This window comes from Pogoniulus pusillus, chromosome 18, assembly GCF_015220805.1.
Source record: "Pogoniulus pusillus isolate bPogPus1 chromosome 18, bPogPus1.pri, whole genome shotgun sequence".
NCBI lineage: Eukaryota > Metazoa > Chordata > Aves > Piciformes > Lybiidae > Pogoniulus > Pogoniulus pusillus.
This window is the reverse complement of record NC_087281.1, coordinates 6,827,079-6,840,344: the sequence shown is the minus strand read 5'-3', so window position 1 is coordinate 6,840,344 and position 13,266 is coordinate 6,827,079. Positions and strand designations below refer to the sequence as shown.

The 13,266-nt window shown below is 40.5% G+C and overlaps 1 protein-coding gene across 1 annotated transcript in view; it reads right to left on the bottom strand.

Annotated features, from left to right (window-relative positions):
• Positions 1–13,266, bottom strand: part of DNAH8 (dynein axonemal heavy chain 8) — a 173,005-nt gene that overhangs the window by 43,287 nt on the left and 116,452 nt on the right. Inside the window, exons 63-72 of the mRNA XM_064158308.1 lie at positions 12,788–12,941; positions 11,783–11,947; positions 9,933–10,159; positions 9,445–9,563; positions 7,927–8,030; positions 6,262–6,438; positions 4,875–5,042; positions 2,814–3,026; positions 1,682–1,819; positions 1,251–1,378 (exon numbers count right to left, since the gene is read on the bottom strand). Coding sequence (XP_064014378.1) covers positions 1,251–1,378; positions 1,682–1,819; positions 2,814–3,026; positions 4,875–5,042; positions 6,262–6,438; positions 7,927–8,030; positions 9,445–9,563; positions 9,933–10,159; positions 11,783–11,947; positions 12,788–12,941 — 1,593 coding nt within the window. The remainder of the gene's footprint in view (positions 1–1,250; positions 1,379–1,681; positions 1,820–2,813; positions 3,027–4,874; positions 5,043–6,261; positions 6,439–7,926; positions 8,031–9,444; positions 9,564–9,932; positions 10,160–11,782; positions 11,948–12,787; positions 12,942–13,266) is intronic.

The following is a 13,266-nucleotide window of genomic DNA, read 5'->3' as shown; positions in this document are numbered from 1 at the left end:
TTTTGTAGCAAAACTTGTAAGTTACATTACTTTCACATCTAGGAAGTAATAAAGTCCTGATGACAACTAGTTCTTCCTTCATAATTGAAGCAAGAAATTAGTTTATTTCTAAAACATATGTCTGCAGTACAATAGTCATCAAAAGTTATCAACTTACTTTTTTGGAATGAGAAAGAATGCCTTTGCAAATAAATTCTGAAATGAGAGACATTGTTCTGAACTGAAGTACAAGCACTCACCACTCAATTATAGAATCATAGAATCAACCAGGTTGGAAGAGACTTCCAAGATCATCCAGGCCAACCTAGCACCCAGCCCTAGCCAGTCAACTAGACCATGGCACTAAGTGTCTCAGCCAGGCTTTTCTTGAAGACCTCCAAGGATGGTGCCTCCACCACCTCCCTGGGCAGCCCATTCCAATGCCAATTACTCTCTTTGCCAACAACTTCCTCCTAACATCCAGCCTAGACCTCCTCTGGCACTACTTGAGACTGTGCCCCCTTGTTCTATTGTTGGTTGCTGGAGAGAAGAGAGCAACCCCACCTGGCTACAACTTCCATCAGGTAGTTGTAGACAGCAAGGAGGTGACCACTGAGCTGCCTCTTCTCTAGGCTAAACAACCCCCAGCTCCCTCAGCCTCTCCTCATAGGATTTGTGTCCCAGGCCTTTTACCAGCTTTGTTGCCCTTCTCTGGACACCTTCCAGCACCTCGACATCTCTCTTGAATTGAGGGGCCCAGAACTGGACACAGCACTCAAGGTGTGGCCTGACCAGTGCTGAGTACAGGGGCAGAATAACCTCCCTTGTCCTGCTGGCCACACTGTTCCTGATGCAGGCCAGGATGCCATTGGCTCTCCTGGCCACCTGGGCACACTGCTGGCTCCTCTTCAGCCTACTATCTATCAGTACTCCCAGGTCCCTTTCTTCCTGGCTGCTCTCCAGCCACTCTGTCCCCAGCCTGTAGCGCTGCTTGGGGTTGTTGTGGCCAAAGTGCAGAACCCTGCTCTTGGTCTTGTTAAATCTCCTCCCATTGGCCTCTGTCCACCCATCCAGCCTGTCAGGGTCCCTCTGCAGGGCTCTCCTACCTACCATGAAAAGTAAATTCAAATTCTGGATAATTCACTTAATTTCCATGAAGAAAACAAAGCAGAACTATTAAAGATCCTAAATTGCTTACAAGCTCTTCAGTCTTCACACTTTTTTTTTGTTGTTTGTTGTGTTTTGTTTTTTTTCTCTGATGATTTTGATACCTGTTAATCTGAGATTTAAATTCTTTACTTTGCTGAGTCCACCGAACTTTCTCTCCACTTAGTCCATCTATAAGCGCAGAGGCTGCTTGCATCTTTCTTCTGCATGTTTCTGCATCGTCCAGTAAGTCCTAAAATTCAAAAATGCCCTACAGAGTTTCATGATAGAATGCAAATATCTGAAATTGTTTTATATGTTTTTTCATCCTCTTAACTTTATTAGGACTACTTTATTTACTTAAAACTCAACAAATAAGTACATCTATTGTCTAACATGTTCTTACTCAAAGAAAGAAGGAAATATAAAACAACATGTATTTAAATCTCTTTCTTTTATACCTGAACCTTACCCACGTAATTCAGAGTAGCCAGCCCTAAATGTATGTCTGTAACATGCAAGCATTTTTGATAATACTAAAATACTTGCATCTCACCATTTTCTCTTTCATTGCTGCATCAAACTTTGCCTGCACTTTATCCAGTTCAGCTTGCTTTTCATCTAGTGCCTCCTGAGCCTCTGCTAATTCTGCATTAGCCACTTTCAGGCGGCCTTCCTGTTTTGCCAAGTTAGCCTAAAAGAATAGAAATATGAAAACAATAATAGCACAAGTTTTGAATGTACTTTGATTAATTATTTTAGGCTGATAATCACAAAGACAGTTATGCATCAAAATAATTTTTATGTTATTAAAATATTTAATCAGAAAAAAAATCTCATCTATATAGCAGATACTAATTTTTTTATAAGGTACAATGTAGTACTCAAGGTTTTTACTACATATTCTCAGCTTCTTTTTTTTTTTCCTCCTAGAAGTGCATTTAAACAAGCTGGTTCAAGAAATGAAGTCTATGATTTGATCATAGAATCATGGAATCAACCAGGTTGGAAGAGACTTCCAAGATCATCCAGTCCAACCTAGCACCCAGCCCCATCCACTCAACTAGACCATGGCACCAAGTGCCTCATCCAGGTTTTTCTTGAACACCTCCAGGGATGGTCTTGAAGACCTCCACCACCTCCCTGGGCAGCCCATTCCAATGGAAAATCACACTCTCTGTGAAGAACTTCCTCCTAACACCCAGCCTATACTTTCCCCAGCACAACTTGAGACTGTGTCCTCTTGTTCTATTGCTGGTTGCCAGAGAGAAAAGAGCAACCCCACCTGTCTACAATGTTCCTTCAGGTAGTTGTAGACAGCAATGAGATCCCCCCTGAGCCTCCTCTTCTCCAGGGTAAACACCCCCAGCTCCCTCAGCCTCTCCTCATAGGGTTTGTGTTCCAGGCCTTTCACCAGCTTTGTCACCCTTACTGACTGAAAACACTTTTCACTGTACACAGCAAACCAAAGCACATAAAATTAACCTAGGCTCATTTTTGTTCTGTGTTTTGTCTAGAATGAAGAAGAGGATGCAGTGTTTTTTCTGCTCTTGCTGTCCTCAGTAAGATCTACAGACAATTTTCTGAATAAAGTAATCCAAACATACCATTTAAATCCCACTACTATTAAAGAAAAATGAAATTAAACAACATGGAAAGCAAACACAAAGAAAGAGATAATGTATTACCTTAAGAGGTAAGACTTCTTTGTTAACACCATAAAATATTGCCATGGCTTGCGTCCAAGACAGGAGTCCTGCCACATTGCCGCACACCTTTTTAGCATACTCCAGTGTGTAGTCTTCCATGTCAAAGTAAGGCTGAAGTAATTCCACTGTCTCTTCATTGATTGAATCCTTAGGAAACTGCTGTAGACTCTGCAAGAACGGGCCACTCATAAGCTGCAAAAAAAACCCCACAGGCTATTTAGAAGTTATATACACATTTTCCATTCAAAACTTTGTTCATAGGAAAGTATGTTAAAAAAGTGGTCTTATAATTTTCTGTAAAAAGAAACAATTCCTATAGTTAATATGATGTGTGCTACTCAGTTGTAACTCTTCCTACATGCCTTCAATTACTCAGAAAATGTAAGCAGTTACACCCTAGTAACTAGGCTTGAACATTATCACTGTATCACAGTATCAACAAGGCTGGAAGAGACCTCATAGATCATCAAGTCCAACCCTTTACCACAGAGCTCAAGGCCAGACCATGGCACCAAGTGCCACATCCAATCCTGCCTTGAACAGCTCCAGGGACGGCGACTCCACCTCCTCCCTGGGCAGCCCATTCCAGTGTCCAATGACTCTCTCAGTGAAGAACTTTCTCCTCACCTCAAGCCTAAATTTCCCCTGGTGTAGCTTGAGGCTGTGTCCTCTTGTTCTGGTGCTGGCCACCTGAGAGAAGAGAGCAACCTCCTCCTGGCTACAACCTCCCCTCAGGTAGTTGTAGACAGCAATAAGGTCTCCCCTGAGCCTCCTCTTCTCCAGGCTAACCAATCCCAGCTCCCTCAGCCTCTCCTCGTAGGGCTGTGCTCAAGGCCTCTCCCCAGCCTCGTCGCCCTTCTCTGGACACGCTCAAGCATCTCAATGTCCCTCCTAAACTGAACACAGTACTCAAGGTGTGGTGTAACCAATGAAGAGTACAGGGGCAGAATGACCTCCCTGCTCCTGCTGACCACACCATTTATGTTCTTTCCATTTACCAAATCCCTGTGTTGCAATTTCAAAAGTATTCAAGATGAAAAATTCCAGGAAAAAAAAAATTAATTGCACCAAGATAAAGCTTCAGAGATACATTTGTAACTTACCTGAAGAATGCCAAAACCCTGCTCATGCATTTTTGAATTGTGATCTAAATTATTATGGAAAGGGAATTCATTTGGCTTTTTTTTTCTGATGGAAGTTTAACATATTAGTGGTGACTCATGCATTAAATGCTTCTTCCATTTCATTATGTCAAGTGAAAAATAAAACACATTGATGATTTCTTAATTCCTAGAAAAGCTTCAAAAAGCAAGAGCTGTAATAATATTTGTCTAGTTGATTGCATAGGGCTGGGTAATAGGTTGCACTGGATGATCTTGGAGGTCTCTTCCAACCGAGTTGATTCTATGATTCTGTGATTCTATGATTCTATATCCAATATTACATGCAATTTTTCTTAATGATCATGACCAAAAAAACAATTGAGGCAAAAATATTGGCAAATTAATGCAGTAACAGAGGTAGAACAGAATTTCAAGGACGATAGGAGAAGGCACAGAAATAAAAGCATATCCTGAATGAAGATCAAAGTCCAGATCAAAGAGATAGCTCTGTGACCTAGGAATACCAAAAATGCAGAATGGAAAGTCAGTTAAACAGTCTCCCAAGCAGTCAAGGAGCCCAAGAGAATCAGAAAAGCCAGTTTAATTGTGAATGCATATGTTCCTGAAGAGAGGTATTCCAAACCACATTTATCTCATGTAAGGTTAACATGATTGGTATGATTTATCTATTTGCCACCAAGTGATATGCCAGTAAAAGGGAAAGGAAAATCTAAAGCTCCTACCAAAAAGTGTGTAATCAGTTCACCTACTACTTGCTACCACATAAACTCTATTAATGTACTGTCCTATTTAAAAAACATATGTTTGCTTTTTGACAAAATTCTGTCCTGTTCTGAGTAAACAGCATCATAAATTCTCTGATGTGCAAGTTGCTGTTTCTGATGTTTACCAAACACCGTTTGAAAACTCGACTTACTTTTAACGATTCTCCCCACGATGGTTTGCAACAAGGCTTTTCTGGATCCATGGTAACAGGATCTAATGGCTTTTGAAACAGTAGCAGACAACAGTCCATGATCCTCATAATTAAGTGAGGAGGTTTTGCAAGTTTTCTAACAGTAGCAATATCCGCTGGTTTGATGGTCTATTTGAAGAAAAAAGTAACAGCATCCTGAATCAATACCATTATTCTCTTTTCCCTTTCAATTTTGGTTTTAATGTTTGCTTGTTATACTTTTCTCCAAGACAAGCCTGTGCTAAGTGCATACAAAGAAGTGACTAACTAGGCTTACTTTTATTAGTTTCACATTTCATGAAACTTACATCATTTTAATGGATACATTTTAGACTAGAATATTTCCCCAATGCTAAAGACATCACTGAAAATATCACATGGAACAGCAGCATTATCAGCCTGGGTGAAACCAAGTATCCTGTAAAACTGCAGAGGAGTCAACTAAAAGCAGTTTTTCTGGTAAAACACTATTTTGAATTTTTAAGACTGAAGTGCCATTATTTATACTGTGATGGATTTGGTTAGCTTTTGTTGGTTTTAAAGTTATTTGAGTATGAAATGCTGTTCTGCTTTTTAGTAGCACCTCTGACACTTTGCTTAGGTTCAATAACCAATATAAAAACAATTAATGATTGCAAAGTTCAAAGTTAACATACATATTTGTATTTACACATGCATGCCACTATCTGTCTAGAAGCAGCTGTTACACACTCATTATAGAAACCACAGGCCAAAGTGCGAGTCCATGGAGTTTCTCAGTTAATTTTGTGAGCATTGTTGGAAGTTTTATGTAAGTCCATAGAGTTTCTCAGTTAATTTTGTGAGCATTGTTGGAAGTTTTATTTATCTGATTATCTAAATAGTAGTATCAGAATAAACAATGCCCCTTTTTGGGGGGTATCCACCCAACTTTTTTTATTTGCATAAATTCTGGTAACTGTAGCAGAAGGCATTAAAAATACAATTCATCAGTGATTTATGATTCCTTTAGGTGAAGGAAAAGACAGCCTTTTATTAATCTTAAAAGATACAACTAGTTAAGCATGTAGAAAAAAACCCTTTCTTTTGGCACATAAAGAATAGATATTCTAAAGGTATCTGTAACTTTTGGAATGATTTACACCTTCATAATAGGGTGGAAGCAGAATGAATGCTATAAAATAATCTTCATGCTTCTAAGGTAAAAAGTGACCTCCATAAATATTAATCAGAGACATGACCACTAACTGGGAAGAGCTGGTGACAGCAGCCAAAATTAAGTGACAGTTGCAGGCTGCTGGCTCTAGCCTTCCTTTCATGGGTGACTCAAAAATTACTAAACTAACAAAAATATAAGAATTTTACTAACATTTAGTGCAGCTTCTGCTTCTTGTAGTGCCGGTTTAGCTGCTTCCAGTTTACTCTCTGCTTTCACTTTTTCTAAATCAATTTCATCTACAATTTTTTGTGCTTTATCTTTCACACCTTGGACTTCATTTTTCACTATAGCTGCAGCTTCAGCACTTTCTGTGACTTCTGCTAGTACCTGGAATTGATAATAAATACAAAATGTTTAAATCAAAATGCTGGAAGAAGTAATTAAGGTATCAGGCACAAGAGAAAACAGATATTATACAGCAAAATACAAAGCTAAGTAATATGAATATAAAAATATATAATATTATATTTATATATAACACATACAATGCCTAACATGGCATTGTAAAGTATTATTCTATTTGAAACTATACTTTAAAAATACAATCATTGCTTCATTTTTTAACTGTTATTCTGCAAATTAAAGAAAATGCTATCACTAACAAATACTTGCAAGATGGCAAACTCTCTGCACCAATGGTCACAGAATCAACCAGGTTGGAAGAGACCTCCAAGATCATCCAGGCCAACCTAGCACCCAGCCCTAGCCAGTCAACTAGACCATGGCACTTAGTGCCTCAGCCAGGCCTTTCTTGAACACCTCCAGGGATGGTGCCTCCACCACCTCCCTGGGCAGCCCATTCCAATGCCAATCACTCTCTCTGCCAACAACTTCCTCCTAACAGCCAGCCTAGACTTCCCCCAGCACAACTTGAGATTGTGTCCCCTTGGTCTGTTGCTGGTTGCCTGGGAGAAGAGACCAATCTCCACCTGGCTACAGCCTCCCTTCAGGTAGTTGTAGACAGCAATGGGGTCTGCCCTGAGCATCCTCTTCTCCAGGCTGCACACCCCCAGCTCCCTCAGCCTCTCCTTATAGGGTTTGTGTTCCACACCTTCACCAGCTTTGTTGTCCTTCTCTGGATGGAAACACAACAGCCCTCCCAGAAAACTGAGTCCTCAGGAGGGGCTCCCATCTGCCCTTCCACATCTCCCACTCCCCTACTTTACCCCAGACATTGCCTTGTTCCCCAAGGAAGAATGGAGAGTCGGCCAGGGGGGTTAGGAACCAAAGTGGATTAATCAGAGAGACGGAGGGTGAGGTTAGACAGAAAAATACCCAGAGCCCAGACAAAGAGTGACTCCCTTATCTATGCTTGGATTCTTGTTCTTATGTCTCTCAGCAATCCTATGAGTGAAGTAGACATCACCACTGTTTCTCTTTCACAGCCTGTGATCTAATCCTTCTCACCAAAACATTCTAGCTAGTTTCAAACTAGCACAGAGTATAACTGTTATACTGCTGCAATAAGCATAGTTTCAACCCTTTCTTGCAATTGTTTCTCTTAAAAGATTAAAGGTCTTGAAGAATACAGACAGTCCCTCACCCACTTTTGTTCTGTAACAAAAAAATGAAACTTGATGCTTGTAAGAGTATGTAAGAAACGAAAGGAGAACAAGGAAGAGACTTCTGTCGCCATCTCGATGTGCCTCACTTTCAGAAGCAAATGGTGAATGAACATGTGAGAAAGGATGATTTTAGATCATCATTGGTGCACATTTTTTGGCTTGTACAAATTATGACAAAATTCTACAACAGCACCACTATATATCATGGTGCTGTCTGATGCCTTTTGCTATTTAACACTCAAGTACTTACTTTATCTGCCTTAACAGATGCCACAGCCAGTTCCTGCTCCTTTACAGCCAGCTTCTTGGAGAGTTCAGCAACAGATTCACTGGCCTCCATCAGCTTAGACAAACCTATTAAGCAAAACATGTAACTCAGAGAAATGTAAACTATTTTTTTCCTAGTTAGATTATACAATACAGGTCCAGATCCAAAATGCCTTGCATTTGTAGTTTCATTTAAGTTTGTGTAAAGGACAGAAAGGAATTGTAAGCACTCATGCTACCATGACTGTGTCCACTCTTCTCATTTCATGATTTCATGGACATAGATGCATTCACAAAGTGCAAATTTGTTATTTGATTCTTCATAAAAAGAAATCCTTATTTTTTATCTTTGTTATAGCTGTAAACAATGCCTAATAGATTAATATTATCTTATGCTTGTTTTATAGCTTCTTGGGGGGGCGGGAGGGGAAAGGGTGGAGTGGCAGGGAATGTCAGAGATACATTGTGCCATAAAGTCACAGGATAATCAGAAAACCAGACTGATGTTGCATTTGTACCACTGCATAAGGAAGTAACATAAATACTAGGACCAATTACTGTCTGCCAATAGAGAGCTCTTTCTAAGATGAAATGGAGTCATCAAAAGTGGACTTAAAGGTCACGGGAACATTACAATCTCCAGTCTCTGTATATTATCATAGAATCATAGAATCAACCAGGTTGGAAGAGACCTTCAGCACCCAGCCCTATCCAGTCAACCAGACCATGGCACCAAATGCCTCAGCCAGGCTTTTCTTGAAGACCTCCAGGGATGGTGACTCCACCACCCCCCTGGGCAGCCCATTCCAATGGCAAATCACTCTCTCTGTGAAGAACTTCCTCCTAACATGCAGCCTATACCTCCCCTAGTACAACTTGAGACTGTGTCCCCTTGTTCTATTGTTGGTTGACTGGGAGAAGAGACCAAAATGTGTTGCTTATATAGATACCATGGTGCTGAGAAGCACAATTCCAGTGTGCTCAAGAAATCAGTATTCACTAAGTGTTGTGGTAGGTCTCATAGGCTCAAAATTGGCTTATCCATGCCCTGCCTTGCCTAGGCATGTTTTTCTGCTCCACCAGAGAGGCGAGCACCGGAAACAGACACAAAAGTACCTGGAGCCATAGTCTGGCCTGCCCATGGTCCTGTGGTGCAAGGTACACACACTTAACTTGTGCCTGCCTAGTGCAAGGAGGCCTGTGCTTTGCCCAAATTAGAGAAAAGCAAGCCTGTGGCTTTGCCTAATATGGTAAGGTTTGGCTAACTGCCAATCGAGATGCAGGACTTAGCTAACAACTTCTTTGAAGCATTTCTTTCAGAGAATCATTATGAACTGATCAGAGCTGGAGCGCATGGAAGTGTTCCTCATATGCTACCAGTTTTAGACTGTGACCCAGCAGAACTGATTTTAAGTGATGACTGAACAAGGAGTCTAATATTAAAAACACAGATCATTTGAGACCAGACATGGGAATGTACATTTCTCCATGTGTTGCTTACCAATCTGCATACGTTCAGCTTGTTCATTAATATTCTCTAGCTTTTCAGTATAAATTTCTTTGTAGCCATTGATGAAAGAGAGATAGGATTTAGGTGTCACATAAGCTCTTCTTCGATAGCTGAAACATAGTACATTGGCAACATTAACACACTACCTGTCTTTGATATGCACAATTATTTAATTGCTTCCAATGAAACAGAAAATTATATAAATTAAGTATTTAATTCAGTCAAACTCTAATTTCTTTAGAACACAAGCTCTGATTTCCAATTACTTTTTTTTCATCCACTTACACAACATTAAAGATCATTGAATAGTAGTAACTAAGACAATGAATTTGCTACAGAATAGTAATTATTTTTCATAATGGTACAGCAGATTTATTTTTGCATTAATCTTAAAATACACTGTTTGATTTATATAACACAATGAGTTCAACAATCAATAGCAACAATTCAGAGACTACTGCATGTGTATAAAATGTTACCTTTGGAAATAATTCTCACAGCTTTCTGAAACTATATCATGAAAGAGGCCCATAGTCTCCACTGCTTGTGTTTTAACTGATGCAGAACAGACCATATTAAATTCTGAAAGAAAATAACTGGCTACAGCTACAAGAGCTTCCTTGGGCCAGCGACTGAACCAGTCCATGGTGCACCCTGATATGAGACCAGGGAACTTCAATGAACGAGCACGGAACTTCTCACCAACCTAAAAACAAAGAACACTGCTAATTTAGAATATGACACTTAATTAGCTTGATTGAGATGTTTACTCAGGTAAATAATGAGGGATTTGTTTTCCTGTTAATTTTCTGCTTAGAACACCTTGCCCAATTATTTATGTATCTTATTGAATTCTGAACATTCAATGTCTTATGACATGTGAAGACCTTCATAACAAACGTAAATATTTCTTAGTGTTTTAAAACTTCAATTCACTTATTTTTAAATTGTTGTGGTAGGCCTGATGTGCCCAAAATAGGCTTATCCATATCCTGCCTTGCCTAGGCATGTTTTTCTGCTCCACCAGAGAGGCAAGCGTGGAAAACAGACACAAAAGAACCTGGAGCTGCTGAGTCCTGTGGTGTAAGGTGCACACACTTAGCTTGTGCCTGCCTAGTGCAAGGCTGTGCTTTGCCCAAATTAGGGAAAAGTGAGCCTGTGGCTTAGCCTAATATGGTCTGGTTTGGCTAACTGCCATCCTGATTGGCTGTTCTGTGTCCAAAGGGCAATTAATCTCGGCCCACATTGATAAAAGGAGATAGGCAGGTGAACAACCTGCTTTTGCTTCCCTGCTTTGCTCCCCTGCTCTGTGCCTGCTCTCTCTGCTGTGCCCAGCCCTGCTGCTCTTGCACACTGCCTTATTGCTGCCTGCTAAACTCCACTGCCGCCAGTTACCAGGAGCAGAGCCTGGATGCCTGCAGGCAATCGGCCTGTGTGGCCAGCGTGACATGGTGCTGAGACTGCACCACATCTGCCTCTGCACCTGAAAGTCCTGCCTAGAATCCCTGGACACATACACAGATCATCCAGAAGAAGCCAGGAGACAAGGTCATAGATTGTCTGCATCCTGTCCCCAGAAGCCAGGAAGATTCAAGCCTCAATGTCCAACGAGACAGCGTCCCCTGAAAGCATTTTGTCACTGTCTGGACTGTGGCCAGCCCCCATGAGAGGGTAATAATAATAATCTGTGAGTAAATGCTTCAATGCCTCTTTGTGATTCTCTACTGCCTGCTGCCATAGAGCAGAGAGAGCTTGAGCCCAGCTACTGGGCAAATGGAGTATTGGCTGCAAGTGGATTTTGACCACAGGAATAGTCTCTTCCAGTTCATTTCATGTTTCTATATTTTGCTGGTTATATTAGATGTAGATTATATCCATAGAATGTTTCCATAATCGTGTAAGAACCAAAATATTGTTGAAATCAGTGGTCTGGGGTGGTAGCAAAATTAATAGACAACATTAATTCTGGAAAATATCATCTTGCATCAATTTCCCCCCCGCAACAAAAATCGAATAAATTCCTGTTTTTCAAGTAACAAGCAAGAACTTCACACAGATGTATTCCCTGGTTTCTATCAGGAAAGATAATGCCAAAAGGAAAAGAACTAAATTAAGATGCAAGGATGATTTAATTTTTAAGAATTTTGCTTTTATTCTTCTGACAACTGCATGTTTGTTTTTATTATGTCAGCAATTGCAACCAGAACTCAATTAGCTTTTAATAAACGTTTAAGTCTCTGTAAAAATGTAAAGCTTAAATAATTCTGTCATACCTATAAAATAGTTTGCTATTGAAAGTAATGTAAACAGATATCAAAGAAGAACTTACTGGAGAAAAGCAGAGGACAACATGCAGGTTCTTCTTTGCTCGAGTTAAAAAGTATTCATAAAGATTATCAAAGGTAGGAGGACACCGAGGCAGCTCTTTTTTCATCACAGGTATTAATCCATGGGTGATTTCATCCAATTCATCCCGAGCAAATAAATTAGAAATCTTTGTATAAAATAAATTATATGGATGGAATTACTGTAGGGTTTATACATCTTTTTGTCTTTACATCCTTATCTGTCTGCACATCAGCAGTTTAAAGAGTGTAAAAAAAAAACACCTGTCCCTCGTTTAGTTTTACATAACTCTACTGAAGATGAGGAGGTCTGTCTCAGGAAGAGTAAAGATCCTGACTGGCCAACAAATACTCACTTATTAAAAGCTACAGAACTATCCATAACAGCTGAGTATCTTTTCCTGGCTTATACTGAAATAGATATAAAGGAACAGGTTGAGGGAGCTGGGCCTGTTTAGCCTGGAGAAGAGGAGGCTCAGGGGTGATCTTATTACTGTCTACAACTACCTGAAGGGGCATTGTAGCCAGGTGGGGGTTGGCCTCTTCTCCCAGGCAACCAGCAATAGAACAAGGGGACATAGTCTCAAGTTGTGCCAGGGTAGGTATAGGCTGGATATTAGGAAGAAGTTCTTCACAGAGAGAGTGATTTCCCATTGGAATGGGCTGCCCAGGGAGGTGGTGGAGGCACCATCCCTGAGGGTCTTCAAGAAAAGTCTGGATGAGGCACTTAGTGCCATGGTCTAGTTGATTGGTTAGGGCTGGGTGCTAGGTTGGACTGGATGATCTTGGAGGTCTCTTCCAACCTGGTTGATTCTATGATTCTATGATTCTAACATCATACCAAGAGTACTCCTTATTTTAAAAGCTGGCATATTTTAGAGTTAGAGATTCTACAATAAATTTATTATCTTAAAAAAAAAAAATAGTGGGAGCAAATTCTGCAGTATTCTGCTTCTAAAATACATTGCCTGGCATGATGAGACTCTTACCTCGCCTGAAGACAGAAGATTGTTTATGTATTCCAAAAATGATTCCTCTTTTATTTCATTATCCGTGAAAATAAAAGTGATGCCTTGCCCTTCTCCCCCAGCTGTTCTATACAAAAATTTTAAATCATCTGAGAGATTGCTTACATTATAGGACCTGGGAAGAATAGGAAACATTCCCTGTTAATTCAGACCAATTCAGAATATTGATGACTAATGGCATCACAGCCTGTATCAGGAATAGTGTGGCCAGCAGTACAAGGGAAGTTATTCTGCCCCTGTACTCAACACTGGTCAGGCCACACCTTGAGTACTGTGTCCAGTTCTGGGCTCCTCAGTTCAAGAGAGATGTTGAGGTGCTGGAGCGTGTCCAGAGAAGGCTGATAAAGCTGGTGGGGGGCCTGGAACACAAACCCTATGAGAGGCTGAGGGTTGTTTAGCCTGGAGAAGAGGAGGCTCAGGGCAGACCTCATTGCTGTCTA